A 19,174-nucleotide genomic window follows, 5' to 3' on the forward strand; every position below is an offset into this window, starting at 1 on the left:
TGGCTTGCCCAAGGCCACATGGCTAGGTAACTATTAAGTGTCTGAGGTCAGTTTTGAACCCAGGTACTCCTGACTCCAAGGCCGGTGCCCTATTCACTGCGCCACCTAGCTGTCTGAAAATAATTATTTTAAAAACCATTTTAAGAGCAATGATGAGTCATTAGAAGAACAGTTTCTTGGGGTGGCTAGGTGGTGTAGTGGATAAAGCACCGGCACTGGAGTCAAGAGTACCTGGGTTCAAATCTGGTCTCAGACACTTAATAGTTACCTAGCCATGTGGCCTTGGGCAAGCCACTTAACCCTGTTTACCTTGCAAAAAAAATTATCTAAAGATTTTAAATAATTTCTTAAAAATGAAAGCCAAGGGGGCAGCTAGGTGTCTCAGTGGCCCTGGAGTCAGGAGTACCTGAGTTCAAATCTGGTCTCAGACACTTAATAAATACCTAGCCGTGTGGCCTTGGGCAAGCCACTTAACCCCATTTGGCTTGCCAAAAAACCCCTAAAAAAAATAAAAATGAAAGCCAAAAATGACCAGAAAAGGAAAATGATCAAAATTGGAGAGGATGTGGGAAAACTGGGACACTAATCCACTGTTGAAGAAATTGTGGATTGATCCAACCTGGGGAGAAATTTGCCAGAGGGCAATAAACTCTGAATACCCTTTGATCCAGCAAAACTACTACTAGGTCTATATCCTAAAAAGAGATTTAAAAAAGGAGAAAGGAATGGGAAGATCTACATGTACAAAAATATTTTTTAACAGCTCTTTTTGTAGTGGCAAAGAATTAGAAATTGAGGGAATGTCTATCAATTGGGGAATGACTGAAAAAAAGTATATGAATGTTATAGAGTATTATTGCTCTGTAAGAAATCATGAGTGAGGGAAAGCTAGGTAGCATAGTGGATAGAGCACTGGTCCGGGAGAGAGAACCTGAGTACAAATCCGGCCTCAGGCACTTAATAATTGCCTAGCTGTGTGACCTTGGGCAAGTTATTAACCCCATTGCCTTAAATAAATTTTTAAAAAAATTTAAAAAAAAAGAAATCATGAGCAACTGGACTTCAGAAAAACCTGGAATGATTTGCATGAACTCATGCTGAGAGAAGTGAGCAGAACCAAGAAAACATTGTTCACATTAATGGCAACATTGTGAGATGAATCCAACAATGATGGCTGCAACTCCTCTTAGTAGTTCATTGATTAAAGACAATTTTGAGATATCCGATATGGAAAATGACATCCATATCCAGAAAAAAACCCAAAACACTATGGAGTTTGAATGCAGAGCTTTTAAAATTTTTTTTAAATTTCTTTTCTGTTTTTTTCTTTTTTATGGTCCCCCCCCCCATTAGTTCTTAATTCCTCTTTCACAACACAACTAATATGGAAATATGTTAGACACAGTTGTTCTTTTTTTTTTTTCTTAGATTTTTCAAGGCAATGGGGTTAAGTGGCTTGCCCACGGCTAGGTAATTATTAAGTGTCTGAGGTCAGATTTGAACCCAGGTACTCCTGACTCCAAGGCCGGTGCTCTATCCACTGTGCCACCTAGCCGCCCCACAGTTGTTCTTGTACAACTTTTACTAGATTGTTCCCTGCCATGGGGGGAGAGGGAGGAGGGAAGCAACAGTGGCAGAAAATGTAGAACTTGTGAAATTGCAAATGGATGAATGTCGAGAATTACCCTTGCATGTAATTGAAAAAAATATTAAGTGCAAAAAAAATTAAAAAAGAAAACCAATATACAGTTAACATAGACATAGGATGCTGTGAGATTCCAAATTCTCTACAGAGAGATACAAAGAAGGATTTCCATGTTGCTAAGTTTCCAAAGATCCCTTTGTAAGTCTGAGGATGTCTATGAAATCCTTGTCAGAATTGTGTTTTTAAATGCATAAAATAAAATAAAAAGAATTCCAAGGATAAAATTATAAATTGAAATAGTTATCAAAATGCTTTTAAAAAACCAAGTTCAACTATTGTTCTATTAGAAATCAGGAGGGATGGGAATTCAGGGAAGCCTGGAAGGATTTGCATGAACTGATACTGAGTAAGATGAGCAGAACTAGAACACTGTACACCCTAACAGCAACATGGAGGTGATGATCAACTTTAATGGACTTACTCACTCCATCAGTGCAACAATCAGGCACAATTTTGAGGTAAGAATTGTGGAGTTTAAACAAAGACCAAAACCAAAAAACAACATTATCTTATTTTGTAATTTTGCTATCTCTTATACTTTATTTTTTTCTTTAAGGATATGATTTCTCTCTCATCACATTCAACTTAGATCAATGTATACCATGGAAACAATGTAAAGACTAACAGACTGCCTTCTGTGGAAGGTGAAGGGAGGGAAATGAGATTGGGGGAAAATTGTAAAATTCAAAATAAATAAATAAAATTGATTTTTATTTTTTTATTAAAGATTTTATTTGTTTTACAATTTTCCCCCATCTTACTTCCCTCCCCCACCCTCCCACAGAAAGCAATCTGTCAGTCTTTGTTTCCATGTCATACATTGATCCAAATTGAATGTGATGAGAGAGAAATCATATCCTTAAGGAAGAAACAAAAAGTATAAGAGATAACAAGATCAGACAATAAGCTATCTGTTTTTTTTCTTAAATTAAGGGGAATAGTCCTTGCACTTTGTTCAAACTCCACAGCTCCTTATCTGGATACAGATGGTATTCTCCATTGCAGACAGCCCCAAATTGTCCTTGATTATTGCACTGATGGAATGAGCAAGTCCATCAAGGTTGAACATCACCCCCCATGTTGCTGTTGGGGTGCACAGTGTTTTGCTGGTTCTGCTCATCTCACTAATCATTGACTCATGCAAATCCCTCCAGGCTTCCCTGAAATTTCTGTCCCTCCTGGTTTCTAATAGAACGATAGTGTTCCATGACATACAATACCACAGCCATTCCCCAGTTGAAGGACATTTACTTGATTTCCAATTTTTTGTCACCACAAACAGGACCTCTATGAATATTTTTGTACAAGTGATGTTTTTGCCCTTTTTCATCATCTCTTCAGGGTATATACCCAGTAATGGTATTGTTGGGTCAAAGGGTATGCTCATTTTTGTTGCCCTTTGGGCATAGTTCCATACTGCTCTCCAGAAAGGTTGGATGAGTTCACAGCTCCAACAGTGTAATAGTATCCCAGATTTCCCACAACCCTTCCAACAATGATCATTGCCCTTTCTGGTCATAGTGGCCAGTCTGAGAGGTGTGAGGTGGTACCTCATAGAAGCTTTAATTTGCATTTCTCTAATAATTAACGATTTAGAGCAATTTTTCATATGGCTATGTATTGCTTTGATCTCCTCATCTGTAAATTGCCTTTGCATATCCTTTGACCATTTGTCAATTGGGGAATGGCTTTTTTAAAATATGACTCAGTTTTCTGTATTACATTTTTAAAAAACCAAGTTCATCGATCCTAGGTTAAGACTCCTTGGTATAGTCACTCTAAATCAACAGAATTATCATCAGACTAATTGTCCTGTTCTCTTGGAACAAAGATTCATTCACTTCCTTGCTTTTGCCAGCTTCCTCTAGGAATTGAATAGACTGGATATGTCAAGATGATGATTTGTTTGGAACAGCTGTTTTCCACTTAATTTTTTCTCCCACTTCTCTTATTTTTTTTAATTTTCAGGAACTCTCTCTGAATCAAACTTTGCCTTTCAACTTCAGAAATTTTTAATTGTTCCAGGAAAACCATGGAAAGAATACTCTTCTCCTTTTTCTGTTTTATTCCTCCCACTACTTTTGATTTGAACTGTATAATTCATTTAGTTTTTCTTACTGAAAAGCTGATGCTATAATTTTAATCACTTTACTATATTTCAGACACCATTATCTTCTAGATTTTAGTGGGAGAACATTTCAGAACAAGGAAATTGCAGGGCCTTCTACAAGTTCTATCGTTTTCTCTTAATTAAGATGTCACACATGATGACACTGGTTTAATTTTTTGATAATACTGTGAAGGAATCCTGGTTTCCATGTCCTCCAGCTCATTCTATTGCTTCTTGCAGTAATGGTCATTGTGGCCTGAAATGTGGAACCACAGAACAATAAAACATGGAGAGCTATAACCTAAAGCCTGAAATCACTGTTATTTACAGGGTTCCACTTCAATTTGATTATATTTCATTGTTGGTGAAAATCATTGGACAAGAGTGGGAGCTAGGTGGTGTGGTGGATAAGAGTACCAGCCCTGGAGTCAGGAGGACCTGAGTTCAAATCCCACCTCAGACACTTATTATCTAGCTGTGTGACCTTGGGCAAGTCACTTAAGCCTTGCAAAAAGAAAAAAAGTCATTGGACAAGTTAGATGATGCAGTAATGATACTCACAGGAAATCATCTTTTCTTTTCTTTTTTCCGGTTTAAATGTCAAATAGATACTTGTCTAAAGCTCGACAATTGGCATTGGTTCTTCCCTCCTTTCAGAAATGTGCAAACTATAATTAAGCTCCTGCCATCTATTAAATAGTTTGTTTGGGACAAATGCATATCTTGTTTCCTCAGCATTCCAATACATGATTTCTCCTTCCATGTTTCAAAAATAGAAATTTTCTTCTCTATAACCAATATAACCAAGTTACCATGAAGGGAAGATCATTGGAAGAATTACCTCTTTCATAAGAATGTTATCACTAAATTGCTGGCCTCTCTGGATTTGATAAGATGCAAATGTTGTAAAGTTTGATGACTTGCTGTGAAAGTTATATTTCTATGAGAAAAAAAAGAAAACTTCCCCAATGGACTCCTTTTTCTTCTTCACCATGTGAATATTATATATACATGCATTTCTTTGGTGCTTCCAGTGTATTTTTTGAAAATAACTGCCTATCTGAGCGTGCAAATCCAATAACAAAAAAAAAATTAGGGAGTGCTCTTCACTTTTATAAAAAAGATTTAACATAAGATTCCTTCAAATTGCAGGGTCCCTTAGGCAGTGAAGTGTTAAATTTACAATTGGATTAGAGCCAGGAACTTAAACCTAAAGTGAATCTAGAACTAAAACTTTTGAGTAAAATCAAATCATGAATTGTCTTGTTACCTCTACTTGATAAATTTCAATGGTACCTCTTCCCAGTCCACCAATTTTAAAACTGGGAAAAAACAGGAATAGAAAAGGTTTTAATTATGTTGATTTTTCTTGCTAATCAGGGAAACTAATCAATGAGTGATTTACAAAGGCAATTTTAACTAACCAAATAAATTGTTTCATTCCAAGATCTATCAATCTGTACTGAATAATAGTAAGCGATCCAGCTTCAAAGCTGGGATCTCTAGGACTATTGCTAAAGCTGGCTGGTTGGTTTCCCTTCCTCATTTCTCTCTCCATTTGAGTACATTCTCCACTCAGCTGTCAAAATAATTTTCTCAAGGTACAGGTTTGACCATCTGATTGACTCTTTTTTTTTGTTGTTACTTTTGCAAGGTAATGGGTTAAGTGACTTGCTCAAGGTCACACAGTTAAGAAAATATTATGTAACCAAGGCCACATTTGAACTTAGGTCTTCCTGACTCCAGGGCCAGTGTTCTATCCATTGCACCACCTAGCATGACTATTTAATCTTCTCCAGTGGCTTATCACCTCCAGGATCAAATTTAAAACCCTACTTGGCTTTTAAAGAAAATCCTTCATAACTTGCCCCCCCCCCCCGACTTTCTTTCCAGTCTTCCTGCATTTTAACTAGGTCATACTCTATGCCTAGAATTCTGTCTGCCTCTCTGAATCAATCTTTCTTTCTGAACAGAACTACTCATAGTGGATAAAGCACCGGCCTTGGAGTCAGGAGTACCTGGGTTCAAATCCAGTCTCAGACACCTAATAATTACCTAGCCATGTGGCCTTGGGCAAGCCACTTAACCCCATTTGCCTTGCAAAAACCTTAAAAAAACCCCAAATAACTACTCTGACTTTCTTCAAGTTTCAGCTTAAGGGGCAGCCAGATGGCACAGAGGGTAGAACATTGATCCTAGAGTCAGGAGGACTTGAGTTCAGATGTAGCCTGACATTTGCTGTGTGACCCTGGACAAGTCACTTAAGCCTGTCTCCAAAAAATAATTAAGGGTCATCTTCTGAAAAAAAAACACTGACCCAATCAAGTCCCACAGACAGTTTTGTCTCCTTTTAGGGGAAAAAGGAATCCATTTGAAGAAAGGAGGAACCTTTGGTCCAATCAGTAAACCCAATTTTTTTTTTCATCTTTCTTGACCTCTGTGACTTTTGACACTGTTGACCACTACTTTCATTCTCTCCTCTTTAACCATTCCTGCTCTGTCTCCTTTGCTAGTTCCTCATCCTCTTCTCTTTGTACCCTTTCCCTTTGGCTATCTTGTTTACTTCTGAGGCAGATTGTAGATTTAAGAGTAGGGCTTGAGAGGTTTTTAAGATCAGCCCCTTCATTTTACAATTGGAGAAACTAAGGTACAGGAGAGGATTAATAACTTGTCTGGGTCTCACAACTGGGCAGATTTTCTAGAAGGAATGCTGTCCAGATGGAAATGCTTTTTCAAAGGAAATTTCTTGACCATGAAAGATTAGTTACTAAACTTTCAGTCTGTTTGGCATCCTCATGAGGATGACCTAACTCTAATCCAGCAACTTTGAATTGCAGTTTTTAGAACTAAAAAAGGTACCAGAGAGAACTAATGCAAGTACTGGACTCCAAATTCAATAGCTATATTTACTATATCTTCTGTGTTCAATTACCCAAAAGGTTAATCCTGTATTATCTCTCTTATGTTCTACCATAGGAACTAAAAGTCTTGTCCCTTAGGAAAGGGGGAAGTCTACTGTTTTTTACTGTTTTTACTGTTTTTCTTTTTTCTATTGTCTTATCTTAAAAGGGAAAAATTCTTTCACCCACTGGAGAAAAAAAAACAAAAATGTAGACACTTTAACAATTACACCTAGTACAGCAAAACAAAGTCCTGCATTGGACACATCCAAACATGTCTATCTCTACACCTTGAATTTTTTGTCAGATGGGTGGCATGTTTTATTATAAATCCTCTAGAATTAAGATTGGTCATTGCATTGATCAGAATCTAAATTGTTCTGGTTCTGCTCCCTTCATTCTGAATCCACTTATTCAAATCTGTCCAGCCTTCTAACATGGGAAATGGGTGGTGTTATACTTATTCCCTTCCCCATCCAAGGGTGTCCTTGAGTGAGTTGAGTTCATTAAAGGATCAGTTTCAAGAGTAGAGGGAGGCTTCTAATGCCACTCACTGTCCAAAAGAAGCCTTTTTCCTTTGTGACCAAAGCCCATGAGTCCCACCTTCTGCTTATAACAGTAGTCACCAGATGAGGACTTCAAGGTTGGCTGAGGTGTAGATTGTTGGTGTTCTGGCAGAAGGGATTACTGTCCAAACTCCCAGTTAAACACATTTAAGATGAAGGTTGGGTCATTTATTATTGTTCCCAAGTTCTTTGAAGGGATTTCCCTCCATTTACTTTTATTTCAAAGCCAGGGAACAAAAAGAACATTTCAGAAAGAGGCCTGGGATATGACTGACTTTACATTGCCAACTGGGTTGTTGGACTGGGTTTTTTTCCCCCCTAAAATCCTCAAAGCCTCAGGTATATCTTTTGGTAAGTTGGGTAATAGGGTTTGATCCTCAATTAATAGTTCTACCTGTTGACTGTGTGTAGAATGAAAAGGACTGGTTTTTATGAGTAAAAACCTAGCTGAAATTTCTCATTCCCTTTTTATGTAGATTATATGTAGAATAAAAAGCATTCTTTACTTTCCTTGTTGGAAGACTAAGGATTGATGGGGGGGGGCGCAGAGAGAAGTCACTTTCACACATTAGAAATCAGCTTAGTTCTATACTTGCTCATTGATGTGCTAAATAACTCAACTTATACTTCTGTTCTCCCCTACTTCCCCCAAGGACCTTCTCCATTCCCACTCCCCCTTCCCTGGGGGAATTGTAGTAGGGAATTTTACAGGAAGAAGTAAGAATATAGTGCTTCTGTGTGGCACACCTGAATACTAAGTGGCTTCCTGATTATCAGAAAAAACATTAGATAGCAACCCCTGAACAGTGAAAGGTGAATTTTTAGGATTATATATTATTTACCTACTCTCTTTGAAAGAGCTAATTCAGACCTTTGGCAACTCTCACACATACCTTCAGCAGTCCTAACTATAATTTTATTTGTCTAGGCTCTAAGGGAACCTCCAACAATCCCTTATCATAAGCAGATTTCAAATGAGGGAGCTCTGATTCCATCTGAAACTGCTAATGACAGCAGATTATATATATTTTGGGTGCTGGTTAGGCAGTTTCAGTGACATGTTCATTTTTGAAGGAAATGTAGGTTGGGGAGAGGATGGGGGGGGGGGGAAGACCCAAACCTCAAAAGAAAACAAATCCCATCTCTTCCCATGCTAACAAATCTTAAGGAGAGTGGTTTAGTCTCAGAGATGGTACTTTCTATGACATACAGTTGTTCACTTAAACCTCATTAACTACTGGTCCAATAAGACCACCTAGAAAACCATCCTAGACTCCTCTCCTGACAGTGTGAATACTGTCTTGACCTGATGGTTTTTTGTCAACATCCCATAATGGAAACCTAACAAATATTAGTCCTATGATGTGAGTTTTCCAATGTAAAGAAGGGTGCCTTTCATTTATCCCTAAAGATACTCATTTTTTCCTCTTCCATCTCTTGGGTTTCCCTTTTGAGTAACTTACTCTCAGAATTGAATGGATCCTTTAACTTTTTTTTTTAATCACAGGGTCAAAAACTTGCTTTACAGCTATTTGGTGAATTTCAATTTCCAGGCATCAGGTTTCTTTAAATGAAGAATCCTGCATTAGATCTCTCTGGTACCTTTTAGCTCCAAAATGACACTTCAAAGTGGCTCTGGAATATATTTAGACCATCCTCATAAGGATGCCCAACAGTCTGGAAGTTTAGTGGTTGATCTTTCATGGTCAAGAGATTTTCTGTGGAGAACATTTTGGAAAAGCAAAAAACTAATGAAGGCAATGTGGGAAATGCTAGATTCAAATAGTGGGAAGGCAAGACTCTTACAGCCTTGGGAGCACAGTCAGTCAGCTTCTAAATCCATAAGCCTTAGCACAGCACATAAAACTTTTCCAGATCCCCTGAAATTGTGAATGCCCTCCTAATCAAACTGCTGTGTACATATTTATATTTAGACTTTTTCATATTTGCTTGTCCCCTCCCATTAGAATGTAAGCACACTTTAGCACTTGTATCTCCACTGGTCCTTGGCACAGAAGAAGCTGGTAAATACTTGTGGATAGAACAAATGGCTTTTACTTGGAATACAACTGAAAGGGACTCAACAGGTCTACAAATGACTTGGGATGTGATCCTTACAACAAACTTGAGAGAATCTCATTCAATTCTCATCATTTTACAAATCACAAAACTGAGGCTCAGTAAGGTGAATGAGTTTTACAGGAAACAGTGAGGTAGTGGCAGATTTTTTTTTCCAGATCTATTTTTCCCTCCAGAGCTATATAAAGGTGTCAATATTTACTATGAAATAGTATGAAATACTACCCACCTCACAACATAATGTATTTTAAAATCTTTCTGTATTGTGCTTTAAAAAGTTAGCAAAGTCACAGAAAGGTAAGACATTGAGAAATAAGGAAAAGAACACAAAAATAAAATTATATTTTCTGCAAGATTCATAGATAACTGTCCACTCCAGTAAATAAGCCTGTTTTTTTTGTTTCTTTTTAAAAGAAATACCCAGGATGGTTACTAGATGGTGGTTTAAAACAGGATTAAAAACTTTCTTAATGGAGAGGAGAGCATCCTTACTAGGGAATACAAAGATTCTTTAATTGGCATAAAGTAAAAAATCTGCAAAAAGCATTTCATACTGAATTTCAACTTAGTACACAATTCACTATTATTGTGATTTATGGATATTATGTAATTCTAGTCAGAAAAATAAAGTGACACAGGAATATAAAGATACAGAAATAAAGAGGAAATAAAAACCATGATCAAGACAGACTTAGTTTTTAAATTTTTGTGCCAGTTGTGAACCTAGAAAAAACATTAAGACCCCATATTAAGTTGCTATAACCAAGTTAGTTATGACTGGAGTCCACAATCATGTAATGTGAGCCCTGGGTAATTCTGAAAGAGATGAGGATGATTAATTTCACATATTGGAACTTAAAGTGATCCTGAGCTTTATGAGGGGAAAAAAAGGGTAGGTTGCACCTGAGGGGGGAGGAGATGTATTTGGGAGAAGACCTGGGCAGAGGCACACCAGAATACTGTCCTCCAGAGGTTTTAGAAGTAGCATAGCATGGACAACAATTTAGTGAAGAGCCTTCAGTCCTTATACTTTGTGTCAAGTATTATTTCCTGAACAAAGTTGGCTCTTCTCATTGTATAAAAATTCATCTGCTTCTGGAAAAAAAAACACCAAACCAGACTAGATCTACCCTTTTTGGCAAGTGCTGAAAAAAATGAATTTCCACATGGGGAGAAATCAACTTCATCTTTTCAAAAGGAATACCTTTTGGCTGAACTAAAGAGAGATTAACTTGTTATCTTTATCTGGTCAAGTTTACATGAGCCTATTGGGAAGGAAGCCTGTGAAAGAGAAGTAAAGTACAATGGTCAGGAGAAGAAATAACTCTTTGTGGCAATATTCCCTTTCTTATAAATAACTGATGGAATAAATTAAAGCAGCAGCAAATTGGCCAAAATACATATCTTTTATCCACTGCTAACATATTCCTCATTTACGAATTATACTTCCAATAATTCTGTAACCATTCTTTTCTAGGCAAGAATTTATAGCAACTGATGACAATTTCTGTAAAACTTCAAAGCTTAAGTTCATGCTCTATTATTTATTAAGAGTGATCCTGGGGCGGCTAGGTGGCATAGTGGATAAAGCACTGGTCCTGGAGTCAGGAGTACCTGGGTTCAAATCCAGTGTCAGACACTTAATAATTACCTAGCTGTGTGGCCTTGGGCAAGCCACTTAACCCCGTTCACCTTACCAAAAAAAAAACCCTTAAAAAAAAGAATGATCTTGGTAATATAGGACCCAAAGTTTATATCATAGATGATATGCTTATTTCTACTTTGGAAATCCCAATGAACATATTTATAATTTTGATAAATCTTTAAAGTCAATTTCTTTACCAGTAGGATTTATAATGGGCAAATGTTTTCTTAATCTTCACTCCAAGCCTTTGATATAGCAGCTGACATTTATATAATCCTTTATGGTTTATCATGCCCTTTACATTCATTATTACACTGGATAGAAATTATTTCCATGTCAAAAATTACTTGAAAAAGCAGGATTCAAAGCTGAATACAAAAGAACTAAAAAAAATTCCTTGCCATTTATATCGCTTTCCCTTTATTCTCCAAAAACAAACCAACCCACTACCACAATATCCTTCACCAAAACAGGAGGACCCTATAGACAAAGTGGAAAGGATAAAATGAGTAAGAAATATCCTAAAGTTCATGGTCTTTCCTGTTCAAATGTTCTGCTTTTCTATCAAACCTGGTCCATGAAAAATAATTCTTTCTGAGGAAACCTCTATTCACAATTCATTCTTTTACTGTCAAAAGTCACAAATATGAATACATATATAATTTTCTTGTATTTACTTTTAGAGCCTCAAATCTACAGCAAGATGAAAAATAAAATCCTAGGCAACTCATTCACCTTAAAAAGTAATTCAGAGTTTTAACAGAAAAATTCCCAGTGAGGAACTCCCTCTAATCTATAGTCTTGAGAGTTATCTGGGGAGTCCTGAGAAATTTGACTTGGCTAAGGTCACTCAACTAAGTATGTGTCAAAGGATTTATTTTGAACCCAGACTTGATTCAAAAGTCAGTCTCTAGCATGTCAAACTCTTAACATTAATTCTGCAAAAAATATATCTAGCCTTTAACTCAAACCATTTTTCTTAGGTTCCTTCCCTTTCTCTGGACACTTTAAAGTTCTACTTATAAAAATAAAGGAAAAAAGACAAAGCCAATTTCCCTCTATTACCTTGAGCTGGTATCAAAACCAAAGTAAATTTAACATTCAAATCATAAGAACATAGCAAGAAGATTACTTTAAAAAATAAACATTTTTGAATTTATATAGAGTAAGAAAGCACAAATACTGATTTGAGTTTCCTGATAAAGTAAAGATACAGATAGGAAGTCCATTCTGCCATTTAGATTTCTACAGATAAACAATTAACACACAAGAGATGAGATCTGAACCAAAAATAAAACAAATTTACAGCTCCAAAAATTTGGGATCAATGTTTAATGCTCAGGATTTTGTTTGGTTAATGCAATTCAAAAAAATTATGCTTTCCTAGAATAATTTCATGTGACTTTTTTTAGGAGTTTAAAATAAACTACCAAACATCTTTTTATTCTTTTCTTTTTTTTTTTAGAACCACCAGATTTTACTTCTGGAAAATCTAATACCTTTCAAAAAGTTATAATTCTAAATACCATCAACACAAAAGAAGTTAATTTCTAAGGTTTCATGTTCTTTAAATTATCTGCAGCCAAAGACTCACATTTTAAATTACAGTACTGCAAGGCACATACAGAACCCACCTCCTTCAAAACACGAAGCAGATATACTCCCTGAAATAGAATTTAAAAATCCTTAAAGAATTAGAAATACTACAAAGTTAGCAATTTCTAGTTAAAAATGTTGCTCCTATAGGACCATGCACTTTTTTTCTCAAGTCAATTTAGCAAATATCTATAAATGTTCTTTCTTAAACATTTGTACTTGAAATGTAAATAAAATGTCTCTGAAGAGCACTAACCTGGAAAGTACTGTAGCAGGATAAATATTAAGTTATTGCCTTCATTATAGATTGCATCACCTCTGATATTTTCAAGGACATACAAATTTAATGATGGGATGACTATGTATGATACGTTTAAATGTGTCGAACCTCTTCCCACCCTCATATTTATTGGTTCAATGCAGGTTTCTTTTCAAAAGGACAATAAATTGTCCTTTTTTTGCTCAGCATGAATAGGAGCAGGACAGTTTAATTGCCTCTACTAAATTTAATGCAGCTTAATTAGGGACCATGTATATATTTTCTTTGAAAGTTTTATGTTTTCTTTTGGTCAAGCATGTCTAACCATAAAAGTAAATGGACTTTTAAGAGGTAGATTTTTTTTTCCATGATGCACTTTGTTAATAAATAAATGTATTGTCAAGAAAATAAAAACAATGGGAAGGTTCTTAGTATAGGGATCAAATGAAAAAAATAAAACTAGATATGTTTGATACAATCTGACATTTTAACAGTCATAATAAGTATTGGATGCTGTTTTATAATCAGTGCATTCAGGATTGGATTTTTCCTTTTTAGGATCAAAAAACTAGCCTGCCAATCGTACTGAATCCTCCCCCTCCCCCTCCCCCCGTTGGTCCACAGCTTCCTGGAGGGTCATTGTCATCAAATCCATTGGGCCGAAAGGAACAGGAAGCAGAAGCAGCCTGTAGTGCACGTGTTCGAGCATTCAGCTCTTGTTCCTGAAATCAAAACAAAAATGATATAATGAAAGATCTACATCTATATCTTGAACATCTCAGTTTGCTACATTCAAGAACAAATGGACTTTATAGACTCAATTCAGTATTCTTTAAAATATCTCTCTATTTAAACTCAATTTTATGACTGGGAAAATAAAGGTCCTGATAATTAAAATTCACAGAATCAGCAAACCAGTCAGTGGCAAGGTCCACTTCTCCCATCTCATGCCTGGAATGTTTTCCTCTTCTTTAAAATTCTGCAGTCAATTCCTTTAACATGAAGATCTCTTGAGCCCTCAATCTGTGTTATCCACTTAATCTTATTTTCATTTTGTACATTCTTTTTTATGTATATAGTTGTCACCAGGAGAATAGAAGCTCTTTGCAGGTAGGGATTGTATTCCTGTATTTCCAGGGCCTAATTCATGGTAAGTATTTAATAAATGCCTGCTGCTAGTTGGGTGGTACAATACAATTAGTCCTGAATCTGAAGATCTTAGTACAAATACAAGCTCAACTGTTTACACTTTTATGAACTCAGATGAAGTCATTTAATTTAATTTAATTTTTTTTTTGCAAGGCAAACAGGGTTAAGTGGCTTGCCCAAGGCCACACAGCTAGGTAATTATTAAGTGTCTGAGACCGGATTTGAACCCAGGTACTCCTGACTCCAGGGCCGGTGCTTTATCCACTGCACCACCTAGCCGCCCTAAAGTCATTTAATTTTAAATCTCAGTTTTAGACATCTGTAAAATGGGGGTGGGGTGGGGTTAAATTGTTTTTAAGGTCCCTTCTAACGAAAAATACCACAATCCTATATTGGAAAGATAGCCTGTTAGGTTGCCCCAAAAGAAAACGCTACAGTTTATTTAATAAGCACCAACACTTAGGAAAATATTTCTCTCCTTGAATACTTGAGGTATGTTATAGTTATAGATTTGTGTACACATAAAAGTAAGCTAACACACCCAATAATTATGGTAATATAATAATCAACTAAGAGAGTTAAGTTTCTTCTACATTTCTCCAAGTCTACAATGGCATTGTGAGGTATCATCTCTTTTGTCTCTGAGTAACACACTAAAGAAACCAATGTCAAGTTTGGCTAGTAAAGCTTAAAATCTTGTGGATTAAATTTAATGCTTAAGAGCCTCCCCTTGCTAGCCATGAATACTTGTAAGCTAAAAAAAAACCAGCTGGATATTAGTCATCTAAAGAATCTTTTAAGTTGGACAAGACCTTAAAGATCACCTAGATCATCCTCTCATTTTATAGATGGGAAAACTGTAGTCTAAGACACTTAAAAATGACCCAAGGTGACCCAGTCAGTTAAATATTAGAGCCTGAATTAAAAGTAAAGTCCAGGGGCAGCTAAGTGGTGCAGTGAACAGAGCATTGGCCCTGAAGTCAGGAGGTCCTGAGTTCAAATTCGACCTCAGACATTACCTAGCTGTGTGACCTTGGGCAAGTCACTTTAACCCCATTGCCTTGCAAAAACCTAAAAAACCCCGTCGAGTCCAACAGAAAGGGTTCTTTTATTCATTTTCAATTCTAGAGTTCAAGGTGTCATGAACTAAAACCAAGTCCTCAATCTGTCATTTTTTAAGAGGACTCTAATTTCAGGCATATTTTTAATCCTATTAAGATAGGATTATCTGTAAATTAATCTCCTTTGAATCTGATTCTTCATATTTTTATCAATAAAGAGAATCTTCAGATGTCTGAGGCCATCTCTTCTAAAACCCTTTATTTTATTGATAATTTTAATAGGTTTAAAAGTCAAGTGATTTAATTACAAACTTCCCTGAGCTAGGAATAGAAGTTATGTTAAACAGTTTAATGTCCTTTGTTTCATAGCAAATTCTTTTTTGTGGCCTCTCAATATGTGGAATATACTAAATTCAATATACATCTGCAAAATTTATTCTTGGATAGCAAACATAATAACTGTTGGGTTATAGTTAAAAATCAGCAAATGAAGTATGTGTTCTAATTAAAATTCCAAAGACAATATTGTCAAAATATAATACAATTTAGCTTCAGTTACCAAAATATTTTCTATCTACAAAACTTGTCAAGGAAGAGAGATGATACTACTAAACAATCGCTACCTACTGGCTAGTCAGAGAAGTAATTTTTACACGCTTCCACCTATCAATGCTGCAGAAATCTTGATATTGTACTAGAGGAAAAGAAATATTACATTTGCTATGACTGACTTAGGCATGGAAAGTGAAATCCATTATTTTCTGAAGGGAAAGCTTAGATTTGGATGTGATGGACTATTGATAAGAATCAGTCTGACTCCTTTAATGAATGGGTAAACAAATTGGTCATAAACTAACAGCTAAAAATACAATACTAATTTTAAAAAGAATCTCTTGATACTAGCTTTTCCTTTATTGGCTAAATCTAGGTCTATCAACCTATGAATCTCGGTGATCTATTAGGTTTGGTCAGTAGATTTTCAAGAAAGGATAAAATTTGATTTTAATCCTCTTGGTCCAATGAGATTCAAGACTCAATTTTTCCATTATGAAAAAAATAATTGTGTTTTGATGATCCCCTTAAAAACTGTGCTCAGGACTGATGTAGGACTGTCAGAATGAAATGCTTCTAGTGGCATGGTAAAGCATGATTTAATGCAGTAGTAGAGTAGTCATGATTCTCTGATAGGCTAAAGGGGACATTTTATATCATCTCTGAAGTTGAGGAGTATTTTTGGACAAGCCACTTGTCATATTACTGACTAGCTTGCGGGAGGCAAAGAACTGGACAGTAGTCCAGTCTTTTTAAATGCTGAACACAACACCCTCCAGTGGAATAGTAAACTTTTCCCAGAAATATTCAATATTAATACTAAATACAACTACATACAAATCTTTTACTTTTTCATTTGAAAAATAAGTTAAACAGGTATAAAAGGCATGCTGTATATGTTAAGATGGAAAAAAAAGAACATAATTTCCACTATCTTAATTCTGTTACTAATTAACAGCTGACATTTATATAGACTATATACTTCAAGGTTTGTAAAATGCTTTAAATAAATTATCTCTGTGTTACCTACCTCAGGACAACCTTATGAAGCATATTTCATATATATAACTCTCATTTACAGATTAAGAAACTTAAATTTCAGACTTTTAAATCTTGCCCATAGATACAAAGTTGATCTCTAGAATGGACTGGAGGTGTCAAATCCTGCTCTGGCATACTACAGATTGTTTTTATTAGGTCCCTCAAATAGAAATAGGATACGATACTAAGGGAATGATTAATTCTTAGTTGCAATTATACCTTGTGTGCTGGCAAATCTCATAAATGTTCCTTATGAATTAAAATTTTTACTGTGATGGGTACAAGACATTTCTTTTGTGTATACTTCCCAAGATAGAGAATTTTGTCTCAAATTCAAGCAACTTTCTGAAGGCCCTGTATTCTCCTAAAGCCTAATAAAGGATACAGAATAAGCAATTAAGCATTGCTTTTGGGATCATAAAACCTGTACTTTAGTTCATTAGACTTCTCAAGAAAGAAGCAGACTGAAGCTCTCATTCTTTTTTCAGTTGTCATTTGACTATACAGGCTGACAAAGTCTACAAATGACACACTCTTAAGTCTTTGTGAGAGTTTCCAAATGAGCAACTGGAAGAGGGCAAAACTGCCTTTTCATATGATTTTTTTTTCCAGGAAAGGTTAAGTGGGTACATTTTAAACAGCTAAAAGTCATGGTTCCCATAGCAATTAATTAACGTTGCAAATTTGTCAGGATATTTGTTAATCTCATGATTAATAATAGACTATGAACATAGAAGAGTTATCTTTGCTATGGGGGGCTAAGAATTTTAGATTTCTCGATCAGAGTTAAGACAAATGATTAAAATCAAACTCCATCGATGACTTGGTAAAGACTAACCTTCAGCACTAGTGACCTACACACTAAATACATGAGCAAGTCAGTTTACTGCACCTCAGTTTACACACAAGTACTTTGCGTTTGGTAAACTTTCTAATAAATGTCATCTATTTTTTCTAAGTATTCCTTTTGGATCTCCACTCTAAGAATCCTTAGCTCCTATTGTTTCTCCCCTCAACTTTTCTTCCTAATAACTGCACCCTTTAGCCCTCTCTAGAAAAGACAAATGGAAAGAGCTTTGCATATTTTACTTGAGTATCTAGAGTTTAAATCTGCTGAATCTATTTATCAGGCTATGAGTATAAAAAGATTGTTTTCTTGGAAAACATTTGTCTAGGCAATAATGGCTTCATCTGATCAACTCTGCTTACATAACTTTGTCCTGCTGTTGCTACTCAAGAGTTAATAATGCCAGAACCTATCATCAATAAACTGAGTTTGTATAAGTAAAACTTAAAATTCATGAAACACTAATTAATAAAGATGACTTTTTATAAAAAAAATCTAGTCACGCGTAGTATACAGAAGTACCTTTAAAATGCTTATTCTAAGTTTTCTTTTTTAGTAATTAATTTTAGATTAATCTTTTGGCATTAAATGATTTATAGTTTTAATGTTCTATATATTAAAGCCAAAGATATTCTATATGGAGTCAATTACTACAAAATTTTAAAAGTCACATTGATGAATAAATAGGCACAAAACTAGGACTGCATTAAGTAGAAATCTGAGGATACCAAGGATAGTTTTAAAAAAATCTGCCAAAGTATCATTAAAAATAACAATATTAAACAAAACACCTGAAAACAAGTTCCATCACAACATTTTCCAGTTGCTTGGCAATTATTAAAACATGCTTAATTTTTTTTAAAAGGAAAAAAGTTTTGTGATAGAAAATTCATGGATCAAAAATGATTTGATTTGATAAAACTAGCAATTTAGATCTTATTCTAACTGCTTTAACTGGATAAGTTATCTTCAAAATTTTGTGACAAAAGACTGAATCAGATTACATAACTATTGTAATATGAATGAAAAATTGGCATTCAAGTAATTAAGTAGAAAATTGCAAAATGTACTTAATAATGACAAGTAGCAAAAAACCCCATTTTCATCAGTGGAAGATCATAGTCATTGGAAGGTACTTGGATTAAAAAATTGGAAGTATGTTTTTAGAAGGAAGAAAACTTATGTATCTAAATTACCTATTCATTTGCTTTTTTCATTATGGCAAGAGAAAAAAAATCTTGTCCATTAAAAAAAAAAGCCCAATGGGGGGTGGTTTAGGTGGCGCAGTGGATAGAGCCCTGGAGTCAAGAATACCTGAGTTCAAATCTGGCCTCAGACACTTATTACCCATCTGTGTGGCCTTGGGCAAGCCATTTAACTCCATTGCCTTGCAAAAAAAAAAAAAAGACGGCAATGTCATATACTATAAATGTGAAAATTTTTTTCTTTTTTAAACTCTTCAATTTGTGGCAAAGGGCAAGTGCCCCTAAAAACTCAATTCACCTATAAGTACAAAGTAGTCATTAAAAATGCAATTTTCCTTATATTTATAAATTTACTTTGTGTTTATGTGTGTGTAGACTTATAGAAACATTATAGATCATCTGATCAACATAGGTATATTTCACTTGCACTATGAAACCAAGAACTTGGTTGTCATGACA

The 19,174-nt window shown here is 35.3% G+C and overlaps 1 protein-coding gene across 2 annotated transcripts in view; it reads right to left on the reverse strand.

Annotated features, from left to right (window-relative positions):
- Nucleotides 1-13,328: 13,328 nt before the first annotated feature.
- Nucleotides 13,329-19,174, reverse strand: part of USP38 (ubiquitin specific peptidase 38) — a 33,014-nt gene continuing 27,168 nt past the window's right edge. For both annotated transcript variants that reach the window (XM_074229236.1, XM_074229237.1), the window contains one exon: nt 13,329-13,582. In XM_074229236.1, the coding sequence (XP_074085337.1) occupies nt 13,421-13,582 (162 nt within the window). In that variant the 3' untranslated portion in view covers nt 13,329-13,420. The remainder of the gene's footprint in view (nt 13,583-19,174) is intronic.

Source organism: Macrotis lagotis, chromosome 3 (genome assembly GCF_037893015.1).
Source record: "Macrotis lagotis isolate mMagLag1 chromosome 3, bilby.v1.9.chrom.fasta, whole genome shotgun sequence".
Classification (NCBI taxonomy): Eukaryota; Metazoa; Chordata; class Mammalia; order Peramelemorphia; family Peramelidae; genus Macrotis; species Macrotis lagotis.